Source organism: Cordyceps fumosorosea (assembly GCF_001636725.1).
Source record: "Cordyceps fumosorosea ARSEF 2679 chromosome Unknown scaffold_90, whole genome shotgun sequence".
Lineage (NCBI taxonomy): Eukaryota > Fungi > Ascomycota > Sordariomycetes > Hypocreales > Cordycipitaceae > Cordyceps > Cordyceps fumosorosea.
Window position 1 is genome coordinate 3879 of NW_017387390.1, and position 20845 is coordinate 24723.

Sequence of the window (20845 nt, forward strand, 5' to 3'; positions counted from 1 at the left end):
AGGGTAGCTGCGAGACTTGATTGTGCGCTCTGGCCGGTCTGCGCTGCGACATCCGACATGCTGGGCCGACGGAGGCCAGCGTGGCTGCCTAAATCAGGCTGCCAGCTTCGGTAAGTCACGGTGGAGACCTACCGGTCCCGCGGTGGCAGCTATAAATCCCTCCTTTCCACTTGTCCCCGAGTCAAGACTCTTCATTGCTTTTCGAATGGTAACATATCTGCCGAGTTACGCCCTCGCCATGGACATACCCCGCGAGTTCACGGTCAATGGCGTAGGTAAGCTTAGCATGAGCCTTCTCCGGCCCGATGATGGCACTTTCGCAGCTCCACTACAAGAAAACACGCTCGAGTTCACGGGAGTAAATAATGCCCCCTAAAAGGAGATTGCTGCATCGCTAACTTTCGTTCTGGTAGCTGGCCTTTTCAATTTACGCTGGTCTCTCGATCCTGAAAAAGGAACAAGGCAGAAACGCCTTGGCTGCCCTAGCTGAAGCAGTTGTTCACGGGTGGGCCACCAGTGGTGTCCCATTCGAGGGCGATATCTCCCTCATTCCAAATTACGTGAATGAGTTTTTGCAAGCTACCGAGGCGGACTTTCCTCGCGTACTTATCGACCACATCGGGGGGGCCGACGTCGTCGCTGAAGCGAGGCGGCTTCCCCCAGGACATTGGGATGGCGATCTTTTCAATTACTCCCCAAAGAAAGCCGGAGGTATATACTTCAACTTATCAGTACGTCCTTATGCACCTCTAGACATGAACGAAGATAAGAGGCTAACAATTGGCCTCAGAAAGTCAGGCAGATGGCCGCCGCGTCTCAACAAGGAGGCAACAAAACCGCAAAGGAAAAGAGGATGTCATCTCGTTATCGCGATTACCTCTTCACGTTTGCTGTGGCAACCGCTCATGAGCTGACGCATCTCTTCATCGGTTATCTTTCTCAAGGACGTGACAGCCCCGAGTCCTACACCCCGCCTGGTGTCACCCACATAAACTACAACGACCTCGGTGATGGCAGCTTGCCAGTGTCAGGCGAGTCGGGTCGCTGGTTGGAAAATCGACTCTTTGGGGGATCAATCGAGTTCTTCCGAGATATGGACGACGATGACGACCAGGCAAGTATCTCATGGATTAGCTCCGCATATTCTAATTCGTTTAGGCTGGTCTTCCATTTCTTCTCGACTGTGAAGCTCGGGCTTGGCGAGTTCATCCCGATTGCGTGCTTCGCCTCCTTACGAATACCGAAGGTACGTTTTCTAATAAGGGCTAGTTGTATCAAGTACGGAGTTGATTTTATATGTTTAGCATTCAATGACTTCCCCTTCAAAACATTCGAAAACCACATGACAGCCACTGAGAGAAGGGCACAAGGTCTACTGAGTCTTGGTGCAGATCACGCACCGAGTCGCGAGAGGGGCACCTTTATGAGAGGAGCCAACAACCCGGGACAAATTTTTTATCGTGTTTGTGCTGAAGACCTAACGCTTGTTCCTCTGGAGCCAGGTTATGTTCTGAGTGGCACGGAAGTTGTTTAACAACTGATATATACTAGTTTTACCCTTTTTCTGAATCCTCCAGTGCCTCACGGTCTTTGCTGATCTTGGTGGTTGAGTCTGCTCCTCGTTCCGGTAGGCACTGCACAGCTTCTGCGATGAATCGTCTTGTCTGGGAAGCAATAGAGATGAGGCAAAGTGTAACTCTGATTTTAGGCTAGGTAGATATCGATAAGAGAAAGAAATGCCTCGAATTCTTGTAAGATCTATACTAACGTTATGTGAATAGAAGTTTCACGCCATGTACTGTCTAGACGTGGTGTTTAAAGTGATCCAAGCTCGTCAGAAAGTCACCGTGATGCTGGCATTTGAGATACGGCACACGAATTTTGCTGATGGATGGTTGCGTTTGCCACTAGCGGCAACCGAAGGGATAGGCGAGGACCTGGAAAAGCGCTTGTAATAACGTCAGTGTGGGCCAAGTGTCAGTCAAGGCCCACTTCTGGGCATAACCCCTCTGCGATTACCCCGCTCCATCGGATTTGAGAGCCTTCGCATGCCACCTTGAACAGCGAGCGTTTGACGGATCGCTTTTATTTCTACGCCTTTGCTCAGAGTGTCCGGCGCAGTCCTTTAGTATCATGTCTAGTGGGCAAAGAGGTGGCGGGGATCGAGGCGGCATTTGTGGAGATCGCGGGCGCGGGGGGAGAGGCGGGGGTATGGAGGGCGCGGTGGAGGTGGAAGAGGAGGATATGGAGGGTCGACGGGCAGCGGCCAACAACCTATCCAGGTCTTTCCGTAAGAGCCATGTGGAAAAATTGTGGTCGTACAACCTGCTAATTTTGCGATGATATAGTAACCCTCAAGGCCAGAATCCCCAAGTTGCGAAGGTCGAAGATGCCTTGCATCCAGCGACAAAGAACAAGCTCGATCTTGGTAGCCTGAAGCTAACCGAAGGCTTTCCCAGCCGTCCGGGGTATGGCACTAGAGGCACCCAGGTTGAGCTCACGGCAAATTACGTCGAGTTACTGCCGCCATCAAACTTGAGTCTGTATCGGTACGACATCCAGATCAGCCCGGCAGCAGCTGGCAAGAAGCTCTTCCGGGTTGTGCAGCTACTTCTCCAGTCTCCGGAACTGGCAGAGGGCGACGTTGCAACGGATTTCCGGTCTACCTTTGTTTCCAAAACCAAGTTTCCCCAGGACGAGATTCTCATCGAGGTCCTTTATCGTTCCGAAGGTGAAGATGAGCCGGGTGCTAGAGCCACCATATACACGGTTCGCGTCCTATATACGAAGACTTTAAGCATCGGCGAGTTGATCAATTACCTGAACTCCACGAGTCTTGGTCAGTCACTGGGAGATAAGCAAGAGTTGACGCAGGCCCTCAATATCTTTCTGAACCACTACGCCAAATCCACAAAGAACCTCGTTACAATTGGATCGACAAAGAGCTTTTCCCTTAGCAACAATGCAGCAAGAGCGGACCTTGGCGCTGGCTTGGAGGTTGTTAGGGGCTTTTTTTCGAGCGTGCGCATCGCAACGTGTCGCATTCTTGTCAACATCAATGTGAGCCATGCAGCGTTCTACCAGGCTGCTCCCTTACCGGCTCTTATGATCAATTACGGTGTACACAGCACCGCCATGTTGGAAAGATTCCTCAAGTTTCTTCGCATCCAGACCACACATCTCCCCGAGAAGCGTAATAAAGCCAATGAAGTCATTCCCCGCGTCAAGACTATCTTTGGCCTTGCTAGGAAGGATGACGGGCATGGCATGGTCCACCCACCGCGCGTTAGACAGCACGGGGCAGGCGCCAAAGATGTCGAATTTTGGCTCGATGGTGAAACTGGCTTCTCTGGTCCCAAGACGGCAGTCAAGGTAGGCGCGAAAGGCAAGGGCAAGGGAAAGAGCCCTCAAGAAAGCTCGGCAGCGTCCAGCTCTGGAGGATACATCAGTGTGTTTGACTTCTTCAGAATAAGTGCGAGGTCTTCCCTCTACATCCCTCGATACAATATCACTGACTGTGACACAGCATACAATCGAGTTCTGCAAGACCCCCAACTTCCGTTGGTCAACTGCGGTAATCGGGACAAGCCGATGTATCTCCCAGCAGAGGTCTGCGTTGTCCTCCCGGGTCAACCCTCCAAGTCGAAGCTGGACGGAACCCAAACGCAGCAGATGATCCGCCATGCTGTTCGGAAGCCCTGGGAGAATGCGGCCTCTATTGTTAGGGAGGGTGTACAAACTGTTGGCTTAGATGAAAACGCCAATGTGCTTCTGGTACGTCTCCGCTCCCTCTTCCAGATGTGGCGACTAACGTCTTTCAGCGTTCTTTCGGCTTCAGAATCACGCCAGGACTCATCAAAGTTCCTGGTCGCATCCTTAGCGGCCCAAAGATTATCTACAAGGGCAATAAGACTGCCAGTCCCCGCTTCGGTAGTTGGAATATGGTAGATATTAAGTTTAACATCGGCGCGTCACTTGCCAAATGGTCATATTTGATGATCTCGCTCCGCGGGGCGCGCGACTCCTTCGACCAGCAAAGCCTCGGGTCCGTCATGAACGAATTCCATACAGCCCTAGGAAAAATCGGCGTCAACGCAACTCAGCCGCTCTCGGGCCAACGCGTCGAACTTCAACATCCAGATGACCCTACGCTGAGCTCTACTTTGCAGCGCGCCGCTAGAGCCTTAGATCTACTTTTCATTATCCTGCCCGGAGCAAATACACAATTATACAAGCGCATCAAGTCGCTCGCCGACAAGAACTATGGAATTCACACCATTTGCTCGGTGGGCTCCAAACTAGCAAAAGACCGCGGCCGCGACCAGTATATGGCCAATGTCGCTATGAAGTTCAATCTCAAGATTGGTGGCATCAATCAGATCGTGGAGAATAAGAATCTCGGCATGATCGACCAGAACAAGACCATGGTGGTCGGCATCGACGTCACACATCCTTCGCCTGGCTCGTCTTCAGATGCGCCTTCTGTCTCGGCGATGGTGGCGTCCATTGACAAGTTCCTAGGTCAATGGCCCGCAACATTGCGCATACAGCGAGCGAGGCAGGAGAACGTGGACGATCTCACAGAGATGCTGAAGTCTCGTCTTGGCCTCTGGAAGACCAAGGGCAAACACGCTGCTCTCCCAGAGAACATCCTCATATACCGCGATGGGGTCTCTGAAGGCCAATATGACATGGTCTTCTCAAAAGAGCTTCCTCAACTCCGCCGCGCATGCGAACAGATGTACCCAGCAGCTGACACCAAAAGAGGGCTTCCACGCTTCACTGTTATAGTCTGCGGCAAGCGGCACAAAACGAGATTCTATCCCACTACCGAGCAAGACTGCGATAGGTCTGGTAATACTAAACCCGGTACTGTCGTCGACCGTGCGGTGACTGAAGCGCGGAACTGGGACTTTTTCCTGCAGGCACACGCCGCACTTCAGGGGACCGCTCGCCCATGTCACTATTATATTGTGCACGACGAGATTTTCCGGCAGGTCTATGCAAAGTCAATCCCACTTCCGTTCCAGAGTATCGCTGATGTCGTTGAGGATCTTACACACAATATGTGCTACATGTTTGGCCGCGCGACCAAGGCTGTTAGTCTCTGCCCCCCGGCGTACTACGCTGATCTCGCATGTGAGCGCGCGCGATGCTATTTGGCGAGTCTGTTTGACACGCCGTCGCCGAGTGCAGGACCGTCCATAGCTGGAACGTCGGCAGCTGGAGCAACCGGGCAGCCGAATGCTGATGATGTACAGATTCACTTGAAGCTGAAGGATACAATGTTCTATATCTAGTTTTAGATAGATATCATGACGTAGATACCAGAATGCTAATATGTTTGCTGCTGCTATGTTCGGTGGCATGCCCTGCTATGCCTGGCATTACAGGGCGCATAGTCTAAGATACACGATAGTGACTATGTCTTCGCTGTTGACGATAACCTTTTGTAGCAGCCTGACTCTTATGGGCCAAAGAGCTGTCCCCCGCGCCATCAACTGTCAGGTCTTTCGGGACTGTCCGTTTGAGTTTGCTCTTCTTCCTTGGTGCCGTGTCTAAAGCGCCGTAGTCTTTAGCGCCGCGTTTCGAATCATTCTCCAATAACCTGTAAGAGCCACGAAATCTGTTTGCAGACGCGTGTGCGTCCGGACGCGGTATAACGCTTTTGATACCGGTGCTGAGTCGAGTTTCGAATGCTAGGGTGTGCAAGCCGGATGATCACCTCGTAGTAACGTTACCCGTACTACTAAATTTAGTCAGGGCCTGATTGCAGGCGTCGAGCTGGTCATTATCAGCATGGTTGATTCCACATTGTTCTAAGACCTTTGCGATATTGTGTGCTGTGAGAGATGCAATTGGGTCTTGCATAGTTTGACTACACTGTGTCAGCCTGACTAGCAGCTGGCCTCCGTTTGTATTCTCGTCGTTTCTCCGTGCCAGAACCTTCCTCCAACCACATTGCCGTCCGCGGCTGGTCACGACCATATCTGTGCGAACAGACACATTAACTAGTTTGCCAGTGACTCACGGAAGAGTCCACGGGACTGCGCCGTGCGTGGGCCGATCGAACGCTTTGATGCCTTGCCTCCACCTACCAGCAAGCTGTTGACAACGGAGGCTGCAGACAGGAGCGCATTTTGTCGACAGCCGCGTTGAGCTAGCTACAGCATGGCATGTCATATGATGTCTGGCGAGCGAAATAACGGGAGCAAAAGTAGGGGTGCGAGGATACCACGGAGGGCAAAAGCGAGCAGATCAAGAAGCAGCAAGATACAAGGGCAGACAAGTGTGCGCGAGACCGTGATACTTAGTGCTGCTGGCAGACAGTTGCAGTTGGCAGGCTGTTTTCCAGGCCGCAGCACAAAGCCGTCTGAAACGGGTGGGCTCTTGGGAGCTGGGGGGTTGGGGGACCATGGGGTATTTCGAAGAAGTAGCCTTACCGCCAAATCCGTGGTGTTGTTCGGCGGTGCAGCCCACCAGATAACTGCGCAGTTTGTGGCTCAGTGACCTGGCAGCGCAGAGACGACCTGATGGCCCAGCCGCTGGCGCATTTGCCGCCTGCTGTTCGCTGCAAGTACAGTATCATCGGAACATGACACCAAATATTGTCCATCTGCAGAAGAAATGACTGAGTTTGGCCACTCACTGTGACCCGTGAGTGTGTTTAGACATATGCTGGTACTGGCATCCCATATTTTGATGACCCTATATTAGCTGTACTGACACATACCGCGAAAAGTATGCGCTTGAGAGAAATCAGAGGACTACCCATTCTGTCAAGCTGACCAGCATAAATAGCCTTGCATCAACGTGCAGGATACAGGGCCGGTGGGTGGAGGTGGAGAGGCTCAAAGTGCAGGTGATGGAGACTCGGAAGACGAAACTGGGAGTAGACTATCCCTTAAGGCTGACCTACATGAAGGATATGAGACCGCAGATGAGTGGCGCGATGAGATCAAAGGGAGGGCGAAGTCGTTATGCCATCAATATCAGGTTCTATCTCAGAATCTAGTGTATTCTCGTATGCTACTAAATGCTCCGTCGCCGTTTTCGCGGCCCGTCTCATTTTTCCTAGGGGAAGTTTCAGTCATTACGCTCGAATAACTTCTAATAGTCGGTTTTGATCAGTGTGTTCGGCTTCATTAAACTAGTGATAATGTAGCTTCGGGAGCCGATCATTTCCATCGCGTCCCGAGTACGGAGAAGCTAGCAACGTGGGCTGCACTGAGAATCCTAGGAGCCACCGAGGCTTCAAAATTTTTGACATGGGAAAATTGCATTTTGTATCTGTTTTGTCAGAGAATGACTGTTGATAGCGATGATTTTCAGCAAGTTTACGATTTTGGATAGGATGAATGCATACCACCGTACTACAGCTAGGACTGGTGCAAAGTTGAAGACTGCTAGGTCAGCACTTCTGGGTAGCTATTGAAGAAAACACGATGTGAATGGAATTCAAGAAGAGTCGCTCTCAGGCTTATCCAAAAACGATATTTATTGTGCATTCTCTATGAAGAATGCTTCATTATTGTGGCCGCTAAATTCGTCTACCATCAATGCGGGTGTAAGTAGCTTACAAGAAGGCAAAGAGATTCGGATAAAATAGAAAGTAAAACAGGCGTAAACCATAACGAACAACATAACTTGTCCAGTTCGTGAGAACTAGTATCAGAAGCAAAATCATCACATTATTGTCCACCGCTTCCTACACCTCACCATCGGACATGAAGTGCGACCCTCCAGCGCAGCGCCAGCCGCCCGTCTGGCGAATCCATTCGTATCCCACTGGGCATCGTCCTTGCATCTTCAGCTTCTGCCTAGTTTCGGCTTCCTTTCTCCGCTCTTCTTCTTCTTTGATGAGCTCCTGGATAATGCGCTTCCGCAATGCGTCATCCCGCGTCTCCACCTTGAGCTTCTGCTTCTTCTCGTACTCCGCTTCGCGCTGTCTCTCAGCCTGCGCGTCGCGCTGCAGCTGACCCCAGACCTCGTCGCTCACGCCCGCATCACGTACCGCAGCTCTTGCACCGTTAGTGGGAGAAATAGTGGTTTTAGTGGGCTCCGGGTCGTCCGCGGGCGGCGGCCTGTCGTCACGAGCATTGTCTTTGGAGACTGCCTGCGAGGTTTTCTGCGCAGAGACCAGAGAGACTTGAGGGGTCACGTTGGAACTCTTCATCAGACACATTTGCAACAATTTCGCTTTTGATGGCGCATGTAACGTCTGGCGTGATCGACTCTCCCGCTCTATGGCCATGGCTTCCACTTCTGCCTTGACCATGGCTTCGGTGACCGTAATGGTACCGTCCACCTCAGAAGTACCCGCCTTCATCGCGGCCTGAAACATGGATCTTGCCAGCGTCTCAACGTCTCGTGCGTTTCCCCAGCCCGGAAGCTTAGACAGACGCTCAAGCAGTCGGCAAACCTCAGTTTGGAACTCAGCAGCCGGTGTCTCCAGGCAGTCGAGCGCCATATTGCCCTTACCACCCTTCACGATGGAGGCCTTCTGCTTCAGAAAGTTCTTGCCCAGCAGCTCGAAACAGTCCGCTGGTGGCAGGCTGTTGAAGTCGAGGACCTCGGAGAAGCGGCTCGTGAGTCCGGGGTTCACGGCTAAGAGGGCATTCACGTCGTTTTCGTACCCGGCGAGAATAACGATGAGACGCTTGCGATACCGCTCCTTTGTAATGCAGTCCACGAGCTCGTCAAGAGCCTCCTTGGCAAACTGGCCCTCGCGCAGCCGGTAGGCCTCGTCGACGAGCAGCACCGCACCAAGGGCCTTGTCGAGCAGCTGCCGCACCTTGGGCCCCGTCTGCCCGACGTACTGCCCGACGAGGTCTGACGCCGAGCAGTCGTGCACTTTGGCACTAGCGAGAAACCCCGCATCGTAAAACACTTTGCCCATCTTCCGCGCCGTCGTCGTCTTGCCGGTGCCTGGTGGGCCGCGGAAGATGAAGTTGAACGGCACGTGTTCTTTCGGATCCAAGCCGAGGTTCTTCGTCGTTCGGGCCGTCTGCTGATAACCCTGGAGCATGGCCACGATGCGATCGCAGCCGATCGTGTCGCGGAAGAGCTGCGCTACGTTGGTCTCGGCATTCTCTGTTCGACCGTGATCCTCGTCAAAGTCGAGGGCTTCCAAGGTGGTCTTCCGTAGGGTCTCCCGAGCCATCAGTCGCGTCTGGTGACGAGCCTTGGCACTGTTGAGGAGAATGTCTACCTCGCCGGCGTTACCAAAATTGGGACGACTGCGTGCGCGATCCATCATATCGAGCGCGACCGTTCTAGCCGTTTGAGTCACCCCAAAGCCTTGCTGCTTGAGCTTCAGGTCCAGGATCTTGCTGACGTCGGCCTGGGTAAAGTCTTCAAACGTAAACGCGGTGCTGAGCGGAAACCGTCGGCTGAGTCCAGGATTGACATTTTGGAACATTTCCTCCATCTGGTCCCGGTATCCCAGGAGGAGAACGCAGCGATCATCACCTGGGGTGCTGTGGACGTTGGCGACGATGGTGTCGACCACAGCCACCTTGTAAGGGTCCGAGAAGCCGCCGCCGCCTTTTGACGCAGCGCCGCCACCATAGAGCCCGTAGGCTTCGTCGATGACCAGGACCTTGCCTACCGTCGCAGCGAGGATGCCGTTCGTCTGCTTCTCAGATTGTCCGATGACGGCGCCGACAAAGTCGGAGGGATTCTTGACAACAACTTCGCCGTTGGTCAAGAGGCTCAAGTCCGCGAGTACCTGGCCGTAGAGCTTGGCAATGGTCGTCTTTCCCGTCCCGGGGTTGCCCAAGAAGACGCGATTCAGGCTATACTCGATGATGGGCTCCTCGTCGAGCTCCCGTTGGTAGTTCACCGTGACGCTGTCGACGAGCGACTTGATCGACTCCTTGACGGATTCCAGTCCGATCAGCTCCTGAAGCTTGACCCACGCCTTGGACTTGAGAAGGGCATTGGTCGGTTCAGGCCCCAGAAAGTCTTTCTTTGTGAGCAGCAAGTCGTCAGGTCGAGATCCCTCGCGCCTCTCTACCCGCAGCCTGTCGCTCTGCCGTCTATAGATGACGCTCAGCAGGTTCTCTACAGCGCGTGCGTTGCCAAAGCCCTCTTTCCCTCGCGCGCGCCCGACTCTGCGAGTGGCGATCCGGCAGTAGAGACCATCCAGTCCCTCTTCTGCCTTCATCCGGCCACTGTACTTGGCGTCAATCTTGGACCCCATGATCTTCAGGAGCTCCTGATCGGTGTAGTCCTCGAACTTGATCTCGAACGGGAAGCGGGATGGGATGCCAAGGTTGTGGGCGAAGAACGACTCCATCTGTTTAGCGTAGCCGGCGAGGACGAAGCAAATCTTGGACCGCTGGTTCTCGACCTCGGCGAGCAGAAAGTCGAGCACCGCAGACCCGCCCTGGCTGTTTCCCGAAGACAGCTGGTATGCCTCGTCGATGAAGACGACGCCGCCGCCAGCATTGAGCATGTCGTCGAGGAGCTTTTGGCAGCCGGTGACGCCCATATTGGCGAGCTTGGCGCCGGTGACCTCCTCGAAGCGGCTGCCGGCGATGACGCCGGTGGTGGTGAGAAACTTGGCATATAGCCTTGCCACCGTAGTTTTTCCTACAGCACACGGTTAGATTTCCGGTTCATAGTCATTGCTCCTGGAGTGCGGGCTGTAGATGCGTAGAGAAGGAAGAGATTCACTTACCAGTGCCAGGATTTCCAAGAAAGCTAGATCCGAAACGCTCATTCTCAGTTGACACGCCCTGCCGAGTGGCTGTATCGACTGTTGTCTTGATGCTAAGAAACGCCTTCTTCACTGCCTCCAAACCAACCATCTCCATCAAAGTGTCCAATGTCTTATTAGAGGCGCCTTCATCTCGCTTCAGGCATTCCCACTCGTATCTTGCAGAGCCAGGCTCCAAGTTGACTGTTGGCTTGAGTCCTGGAGTGCTCTGGAAGGGACGTTGTCCTTTAGTGCCGACAGATCTATTTTCCCCTTCCTTCTGAGCCTTCTTAATAGATTCCTTACGCTTTTTCGTCTCCTGCAGCTCAGACAGAGCCTCTCGCTCACGTTGTAGGCTTTGCTCTTGATCCTCTACCTCTCGCTGACATTCATCCTGTAGCTTCAGATGCGCCATTTCATCCTGAATGGCGAGCAGCTCACGTCTGTAATCTTCTTGTCTCTTAAGTCTCATTTTCTCCAATTCTAGGTCTCGCTTCGCGCGACGCTTGATGTCCTCTTCCTCTCGCACGCATTCCGGGCATCGCGTAGGAGCCTGCCCGCACCGGACTTTGTACGCGTGCTGCTTCTGGCACGTCCTTTCAACCAGCTCGCCACATTCAAGGTTGCCGTGATCTGTCACACGATGGCACCTACGATGACACTTGTGCACGCCACATTTCATCATAGCGCCACAGGGCTCGGCACAGCCACCGTCTGGGCACTTGAGATCAAAGTCCTGAGGGGTTGAAAGCGTTGCGGTGCGATCCGTGTGCTGCTCACAATACACCGGAAGGCCATCTTGTAGATAGCATTTCTCCTTCATATAGTGAAAGAAAGGCTGCCAGCAGTCGGCAGCATGACGCGAGGCAAGGAAGGTGTCCATGTTCCCGAAAATAATGATACCATTTCGAGCTCTGGACAACAGCACATTCAGGCGCTGAGGGGATTTCATGAAGCCGATATCTCCGTTGCTGTTGCTGCGGGTAAGTGAAGCAACAACAATATCGCTCTCCTCTCCTTGATAGTTATCTGGAATAGTGTTAGTCCCGCATCAAATTAAATATCGATTCAGATAAAAAAAAACGGACCAATTGTTGATAGGCGTATCTGGGTCTTTCCGAGTTTCGCCGCAGCAGTTGTGGCCAGACCTGCACGGATGAGCTCGTGCGAGTCAAGGTCGCTCAGCAACGGGTCATTGTCACGACTCAGCATGTCCCGAAGAAGTCGCAGCTGGCCCAAGTACGGCGTTAGGATAACGATGTTCTCGGTTTTGTAGCCTTGCTGTGCTAAGAATTTCACCGTCTTCAGGATCATCTGAGCCTCGAACTTGTTCTCTTTGCTCGACGTTTGGTTCGCGTCCAGGCGGTCGCCGAGGTCGTTGGCGGTACTTTCAGGCTTGCTGTGATTGACAAATGTGACCCTGTCACGAAGGCCTCGTATCTGCGGTCTATCGAGCGTCTTCGCTCCGTCTTTCAGGTCTGGGTAGGTCATGAAGCGGACGAGCTGTGAAATGTCAGGATGCATTCGATGCTGCCTGTGGAGTGTGCTGTGCTCTTGCCCGGCCAAGATGAGTCTCTCGAAGAGGGACCTGTTGAGATCGTATCCGGCACCTTTCTCAACACTCAAGGCGTAATTTTTGCACTTGGGCCGTAGCTGTTCGTGATCTCCAATCAGAATCAGGCCTTTCGTCGAGGTGCTCAGAGCTGTGAGAACATGAGCTTCCAGGATTTCACCAGCTTCCTCGACCAAAATGTAGTCGGGCTTGGCCGCCTTGATCAAAGATGAGTACTTGGCTGCGGCAGTGGTCGTGCATCCAATGATCCTTTTTGTCTTGATGAAGGAGCATCGTGATTCATTGAACAGGGAGTCAATCTTGGTCTGTGTGTCGTTGAACCGTTCGATGTAGCCGTGTAGAGCTTCAATGTGCTCTTCCCGAATGGCCTCGGTCCACTTGCGAATCCAGGCAAGTCTCTGTTCCTTGTTGTACTTCCAAATTTCCCGGCAGTCTGCATAAACCTCTCGCGACAGATTTCCTGGCCCTTTGTTACTCTGCCATCGGTCGAGGAGATAGCCAGTCTGCATCGCCACACCATTTCGGCCAGTGATTGTAAACCCGTCCTCTTCACGCGGTATCTGGAATGCACGCCAGAAAAGCTGCGACTCTTGGTCGTGAGCGACAGGGTGAGGAATCAATCCACCCACGTCCACGAGTGCTTGTCGTGGATGGAATTGACAGCTTACTCAGCAGCGCTGTCGTGGGTTGAGTCCACGAAGCCTTCTCGTGGGTTGATGGCCACAATATTGAGGACCCATGTCGTCTCCACATCGATTTCCTAATTGAGTAATTTTGAAGCTATCGTGAAACCCCCTTACCCCGCCTCATCCTCGAAACTCCTCCGTTGAGCAATCCTCCCCAAGCCCCATTGATACAGCCCTGTCCAGCAGTATATTGTCAACATCCTTGATTATTCCCGCGCGTAGCCACGAGCGTAAGGTTTGGATAAGTCCAATTGTTCCTGCATCCATCCTGTTCCGCAGCGGAGTAACCATTAGCCCTGCTGCCGAGAACAGCCTCTCGCACTCTGCGCTCATGGCCGGCACTGTCATCACATCAAGTGCCATTCGAGACAGCTTAGGATACTCGAATCTCTTCAGGTGCCAATACTCCACCGGGTCAGCCACATCTCTGTCCAGCTCCGACATGCTAGCTTGCCAGCGTGCGTATTCATCTGCTCCGGCAGTGGGTGCATTGCTTTGCCGGTGTCTATTACGGTACCTATCAAATGAGGACAGCACAGTCTTCTGCTTTTTTAGCGCTGGCCCATCGGCAGTGGATGCGACTGTGATTTGCAGGTTACTATATTCATTGCTCCAGAGCTGCTGCACAATCTGCTTCGCTTCTTCAACCCATTCCGGGTGGTGCCGGCCCCAAATCTCGTCAAAATAAGTCCATCGCAGCCCAGGATGCAAAGCAGCGGCAGCGTAGTAGACCGGCGTGTCTCTCAAGGTATTATAGTACTTGTCCAGCTTCATCCAGCCAAGATTGACGTTAATGCCAAAATGCTCCGGCTCGGGATGCGTCTCGATCTGCGACTTTGCGTCTTCCAGCTTGCTCAGAAGGAACTCAAATGCCTCTAGCACGTCAGTCATCGAACCGAAGGTCTCTCGTATGCCGGAGGCGCGACAACGCGGCTGCCCATCGCCCTGGAGCGCTTGTACAACCACGTGGAAGTCCGAGAGGATCTCGTCAAAAGTCCTGAGCACCGCCCAATCGTTCTCGGTGAGGAAGCTTGACTCCTCAAGACAAGGAGGAAACCTCCGGCCTACCTCTCCTCTCCGGCCATCTCGGAAGATTCTCTTTGCTTTAGCAATGAACTCTTCATAGAAAGGCTGCAGTCGCAACAGCCGCTTGATCATGTAGTATTGGGATAGCCATCTGGTATCGTTGTCAATAACCACGTCGACTGGCCGTTGCTTCCCAACTTCGGCGTCGTCAGCTGCCGCATACGAGTCTTGTTGGATTTGGCGAAGCAACTGCGTCAGAACATCCGACCGATGGACCCAAATGGCAAAGTTGTGAGCTTTGCCGACGGGGCCTCTCCGCATCCACGTGTCGTGCGCTGCCCTTGCCAGTGCTTCGCCCTTCGCGACGGTGTCCTCAAACGCCTCGACATCTTTTCCAAACAGAAGGGACTTGACGACGAGATTGAGAATGTGGCCAACGCATCGAACGCGCCGTCGCACCGGATCGAAGTGCAACTCTTGCGCGATCTCGCGCATCGCCGTGTCGTTGTTCGCTGCATTGTCGAGGGTGAAGTAACCCACTTTGTCCTCGATGCCGAAGGAGCGAATAATGTCAAGGATCTCAGCAGCGATATTCTCGCCGGAGTGTCGTTCCACCAGCTCCGGAATGCCCAGGACAAGCTTTCGGAGTTGGTTGTCCTCATCTCGGAAGACAGCCGTCACGCCGTATAATGCGTGACGGTTTCTGGTCCTCGCGCCATCGAAAGCGATATGTATCTGGCCCGGAGACCTCCTCAATGCATGCTGAACGGCATCGCGATGGCGCTCGAACTGCTGAATAGCCAAGCTCTGGATAGTCTTAGCAGTAACATGCGCATCCTTGATACGCACCGCAGGATTCAGGTATTCGAATATTTGTCGCAGACGTGGATGTTCGACCTGCCTGAATGACTGCTGGCTCTCTACTATCCAGTTCACCACCAGCTTCTGGAACTCGGCTTGATCGAATCGTCGGATTAGGTTGTTCGCCAGGGCCTGGTCGTTAGGCTCCAAACGTTTGAGGCCCATGAGGTCTGTGATCGATGCGAAGGCTTTCCTTCCCTCTTTCGTCTGCAGTGGCGTTCGTCGTCGTCCTGACGGATCCCAGTAGCCGTGAGACTTCCAGAGGTGGTGCTCGGCATTCTGTGTGCCTCTTGATTCGTATGACTGTGGTGATGATGCTTTTTGGCGCACGCACGGCATGCAGATCCATCGCCTGGACGCTTCTGATTGAATCTCAACGCCGTAGTCCCATATCCAAGACACCGTATCCTTGGTTCGTTCGGCTAGTGTGAAGCCCTTCCAGACGCGGAATATGCGCTGCTCCTCATCTGAGGATGGCGTCCAGGATGTCAAAGGAATTTTTCCCGCGTCTAGAAGGGCAAGCCTCGGGAGCAGTAAAGCATCGTGCGGGGTATCATCGCTAGCTGGTGTTTTAGGTTCGATGTTGGTAGTTACTGGCTCGGCCATGTTTCAGCTGCCAGTCGCCTCGTGTTGCAGGTGGCCTAAAATGGCGACGCGTCGCAGGACGCGACAAGGCGCGCCCGCCGTACTGTAGTGGGTGGATAGTGCCGACAACTAGTGTTACGTCGGCCCCAGCGAGCGACTTAGGTTGGCCTCTTACCCTGCAGCAGAGCTTCCGTTTCTCGCGATGCTGGACGACTGGTCAATCCATCCATATCGTCCATCAAAATGCGCAGCACCGTGGATTGGTTGATTATGTAACAATTCAAGTCGTGGGTTGACGTTGACGCGTGTTGAGGTCAATATATTGGTCAACCAGTGGATTTCGTGGATTGATTCCTCACCCTGGTGAGCGAGCTCAAGATAGTCAATGATCTCTTCTAGGGAGGGGGATCGCTTGGCGACCTTGTCAAATGCGTTTTCGACATCGACTCGAAGACTCCTGAGCTCGTCTTTAAGCGCGTAAAGCAACCTTCCGTGCCGGGAGATTCCAGATTGGCATTCGCGCGCCTGCAAGTCAAAGGACAGCTTGGCTGTGGCGGCTGAAGATTTTGATCCAAGTCGTGTTATAGTTCTTTCGTCAATTTCTATGTTCAAGAGATCTTCCAGGAATTGATCGAGTGCGTGGTTCGTGTAGGAGAGGACGAGGATCCGCCCGGGCGAACCTTGAAGAAGCAGCTTGGCTGCGAGGGCACCCACAAAAGACTTTCCCGTGCCTGTATTTAGGAACCAAATAGTTAATAATCTGGCTCATTTCGGAATAAACTGATGGCATCAATGTTCTAGCTCACCAGGTGGTCCTTGGATTACCGCAAGCGGGTTCTGTAATGCCGTTACTAGAGCGCGAGCCTGCGCTGCGTCTATCTGGTAGCTTCGGCCTGCAATCTTCAACTGGATCCCCTCAGGGTTGTGTTCTCTAATTTTCTGAATCTCGGCTTGCAGTTTTGTGGGTATCTCAAACCTCTGCTCCGCATTGCCATCCTCCATCTGCAGTAGAGGCTTGTCGAGTGGCAGCTCCGTGATTTCTTGAAGGCGTCGGAGGACAGGTTCATATGCAAATACAGGAGTGTCCATTAGGATGAACTCCAAACTCTGCGACTGCACAGCGTTGCTCAAGGCCTTCTCCATGGTTTCAGAGGAACAGAATGAGAGACTGAGCAGTGGAGGGTCTCTGACGAGGTCGTCAATGTTGCGGACCGCAAAGGCAAAACCAATAATAGTGTAGTTCGAGGAGATGGCTCCAAATGCCTGATGGGGCAAGAAGCTTCGGTTTTCAGTTAAAAACTTCTTTCGCTCGGCAACTGGCAGCTTGGTAAGCTTCTCGAGCCCGGAACCGACGCTGACTTGAAGGGCGCACTGCCGGGCTCGCACCTCATCACCCGTGTCGATGCTAACCGGCACGAGCTGTTTTAGGATTTGGCTTCGCCTCTTGCCTTTTCGTTTTCCTGTGGCAATTGAAATATCGTCACGAAGCTCTGCCAGCATGTCCTCGCGGAGAAGACGGAACTGGTTGTCAAGGTGCCTGGCAGTCCTCCGAGCCGGATCAGACTGTGATACTTCGACAGCCTGTCGATAGAATGGTGGGATTGTCGAAGAGAGCTCATCGCTGCTTGGGTAGATGGAAATCTGTCGGAAATCTGTGAAATCGTTGTCGTGTCTCCCTCCAGGGCCGTCAACATCGTCTAAGTTGTTGGACGAGGATCTTGTCTGAAGAACCTTGTGGATGCGGTAGCCAAGTTCGCGTGTCTTGTAACCGGGACTTGTCGTAAACGGACGTGTGTTGATGGCGTTTTCAATGTTTCTGGTCATCCCAGCGAGCTCCGGTCCAGGATAGGTGACGATCTCAAAACATAGCCCTGCAAAAGCTTCTGCGTCCTTTTCGGCAAAGCTACCAGCGACGTAGTGCTTCTGGATGGCATTCCATGCAGTTGGCGGCTGCCAAGCAGCAACCATAAGCTGGTATAGGAGCGCTCCCTCACATAGAGCCTTAGCCTCGGTCTGGCAAATGTATTGCAAAAACGGCAGGACATGGTCAGAGATGAATTGGAGACTGGCACTGGCTCGCACGCTGGATTTGACGACGGCAAGGCCAGATGGGCTCGCAAGGATGGCCTCTAAACACGCTGATGGAGATATTTGGACTCTTGCAGCTTCGAAGAATACTTCCGCTTCGTGAGTAGTTGATACCGATCGTTTTCCGTGTAGAAAAGAATTGAAAATTCTTTTCAGACGGACGGCACGTACACCATCACTCGCCATTGCTTTTATCGTGATCAAGGACACCAAGCTGTATGTTTTCAACGGACTGGTAGACTTGAGTAACTTTGCAAAGTAGTTCAATGATGAAAAGTTGTTTTCGTTTGTAGTCATGTGGGAAAGGTAGACATTGGCAGACAGGTTGTGACGGGTGGCGTACAGGTATGTGCTGCATTGTGACTGGACCGGTCGGGCGCCTGCAGGTCTTGCAACGCATACATGGCTGCCTTATTGACCCCGTTTGGTTTGTAATTGGGCGCGTAACATTCACCGAAATTGGTCTCTACGCTTTTAGTATTCACTTTCTTCTGTCCCCTCTCCCCTCTCACGTGCGTCTTGTCATTGCTTCGGCTTGGCTGCCCACTCTATTACAGACGCACCGGCAAACAGAGCGCCTTTCTTCCATCCGACAAAGAGGCAAATATGAATCACAAAAACTTGTCTCGTTTTCCTCGCGGTCGCGGGGCCTCTTCTCGTGGTTCCCGTGGTGGCAAGGTTGGCAGGGCGACAGCCGCTGAATTGGTGCCGCCTGCCCCTCTGGGCCTCGTCGTTGGGCAATTTCTTGCCAGTGATCTTCCTCGCACTGTTTCCGCTGGGAAAACTCTTGGAATCACCGATGTTGAGACAATCGCTTCGTTCAACTGGCTGGACAAGGCTGATGCACACATCACTGTTCCTGGTAAGTGTCATCAATATCAGCAACAACATTCGCGCGCGACCCCAAAGTCACTGACCAGTGACACAGGCATGCCCCCCAAATGGACGCCTCTTGATCAGCCTCGCAAGCTCGAGCAGGATTCGGGAACCTACTATCGAGATAAAAATGCAGCTCACTATCCAGACTTTCCGCTAGAGGCGTCAGTCGAGGCAATCATGAAGATGAGTTCGGACGCGGACAAGGCCTCATACTCGTGTCCGGTTGATGTCTTTGGCTGCGCCAGTACCCTGGGAAACCTCCTCCGTTTTACAAGAGGCGAGAGTGCGAGCTTTCGAATCCTAGTTGAGGTGGTCGATACTACTGTACACTTCATTCGTCGCGAAAAGTCGTCGCGGGAAATCATTCAAGATGTTCTCGGCTACGGTCATACTTTTCCGGAAACCTACACTACCTGGGACAAGTCAGTGCGAGGCTCGACCTCCCACCAGCGCATCCTCAAGTACCACTTTGGTGGCTTGACTCTCCCTGTGCGGTTCGAAGGCGATGGCTATTTCCCCGATCATGTTAGTGCATCGTCATCCAAAGACGCCAACAGCAAGAAGGCAGTAGCTGCAGTCTCAGTCGACGACTTGATCGCGTCCCTTTCTGTCTCTCTCAAAGTCCCATCATCCAAAATTTCGCTGACCATCTCCGACGGCGGCCGTACGGTTCCGCCTCGAGCCACTTTTGACCTCAAAACCCGCAGTGTCCGCCGAAAAGCCGAGGAGGCCAAGATCATCGCCGGCGAGATGCCCCGTCTCTGGCTCCGGCAGACGCCAACCCTGATCCTTGCCTATCATGAGCAGGGCGTCTTTCGTGACATCAACGTCCAGGATGTGCGTGCCGGCGTGGGGAAATGGCAAGACGAGAACCAGGAGATCCTCGCGCGCTTTTTAGGGCTGCTTGAACGGATTGTAGGTTTAGCAAGGGATCAAACAGTCAGCAAGTTGGAGATCACATGCGACGAAGGGAGCGACACTCTTTACGTTCGGGAACAGATTGCAGTCATAATGTCGGCATTCTCTCCACCCGTCGAGGATCGTTGGAAATCGTGGCTCGCAAACCATGGAACACGTGTCAACGGCAAGGATAATGAGAATGCCGGGCAGCTTGAGCATGGTAGTGGTGATGAGTTGGATCGTATCGGCCTCGACTACACGGTGATGATGAGTGTGGCTACTGTGGCCGCTGTGCATATTGAGAGGTTGAGAAAGAATTGGGTTTTACAGATTTTTGCTGGGTGGACTTTAATAAACTTGATTGTCATGGATTGATGCTTCAGTAAAAGCAAAGAAGCCACAAAGTGTATAATGGCAGCAATGCACCTAATCATCCGCCTGTTGTGACGAGGCATCACCTTCGTTATGCGTCGTATATAATATATATGACTTAGTCGTATGCACACTTAAGAAACCTCACGAGAAACGAAATTTTCCTAAACGCTATACCCCTATATCCCAAAGTGCTTCTTTCATCACTATAGGTCTCATCTCGTACGGTTGATTATTAAACGAGTGTATACCTTATTTAAAACATATATATACGTGTCTAGCAAGCATTAGAGGGGCATTGCGCTAAGGATTACTTAGGAGCTTAATTCTAGGAGTAAGCCATTAGTACTTTCAGAAGCATTTCTTATGGCAACAATATATACAATTTGGCCCTGAATAGCTTAAATGATCACGGCCTAATGAAACTCGCCGATTCAAAGCCGATGGCAGCCGGCCCACCTAATGCTGGTGTCAAGGCTGGGTCATCAGTGCGTCGGCCGAAATCCATGTGCGTGACAAGTGACTGCCCTTGGGCTGAGTTTGTGTCTTTAACAATCCGTTTGAAATTCTGTCAAAGCCACCGTACTGGCTCATCCTGATGAAATAGATTTACCTCCATCTTCAGTCACACGGTTGCGGATATAAAACCTTCAAGATGCCACCTGCCAAGTTGGATTACTCTTACCGCACTCCCCGCCTCCGCAACAGAACTGCTGTTCGCCTGAAAGGTGATCGACATATCGACCTTGGACACTGTGGATGACGTAGTGCCCATGGCCGACATTCGGTCCTCCGCTGTCGTTGAAGAGTCATAACCGGAGTTGGATGACGTCGCAGAACTTTCTTCAGCGCCGTCTAAGATGGGTCGTTCCATGCAAACACCAATGGTGGCGCTGGGAGCAAATAACAGCGCTTCTCCTGTGTGCAAAGAGACAATTTGAGCAAAAATATTAGCCAGGGCAGAGTCAGACTGCGAAATTTTCAAATGATGAGGTGATGGCAGGACCTCGTTGCTATTTTCGATGGGGCCATGGCGTGCAATCATAGTACCGGCAAACTTGGAAGCGCCCGCCAGATGGGATCTTAAAGTGCTGAGCCACTCAGGAGACGTGAAACGATGTACCATAGTAACAGAGCAAAGGTCTAGTAACTTCGGTGATATGGTGGGCTCCT

General features: G+C 52.6%; 3 protein-coding genes across 3 annotated transcripts; 2 read left to right on the top strand and 1 right to left on the bottom strand.

The window, feature by feature from the left end:
- Positions 1 to 238: 238 nt before the first annotated feature.
- ISF_09882 (Stem cell self-renewal protein Piwi) lies at positions 239 to 5300 on the top strand (the record flags this gene model as incomplete). The annotated part of the gene is made up of 7 exons (XM_018853482.1): positions 239 to 358; positions 414 to 731; positions 791 to 1246; positions 2283 to 2290; positions 2349 to 3472; positions 3527 to 3774; positions 3822 to 5300. The coding sequence occupies 7 exons, from the start codon at positions 239 to 241 to the stop codon at positions 5298 to 5300; spliced, it is 3753 nt and encodes a 1250-aa protein (XP_018699329.1).
- A 2408-nt stretch (positions 5301 to 7708) lies between these two features.
- On the bottom strand, positions 7709 to 17401 carry ISF_09883 (aaa family ATPase; the record flags this gene model as incomplete). Its single annotated transcript, XM_018853483.1, has 6 exons — positions 7709 to 10596; positions 10685 to 11731; positions 11791 to 12856; positions 13250 to 15407; positions 15609 to 16164; positions 16240 to 17401. The coding sequence occupies 6 exons, from the start codon at positions 17399 to 17401 to the stop codon at positions 7709 to 7711; spliced, it is 8877 nt and encodes a 2958-aa protein (XP_018699330.1).
- A 726-nt stretch (positions 17402 to 18127) lies between these two features.
- Positions 18128 to 19675, top strand: ISF_09884 (hypothetical protein; the record flags this gene model as incomplete). The annotated part of the gene is made up of 2 exons (XM_018853484.1): positions 18128 to 18383; positions 18450 to 19675. The coding sequence occupies 2 exons, from the start codon at positions 18128 to 18130 to the stop codon at positions 19673 to 19675; spliced, it is 1482 nt and encodes a 493-aa protein (XP_018699331.1).
- Between the last annotated feature and the right edge of the window lie 1170 nt (positions 19676 to 20845).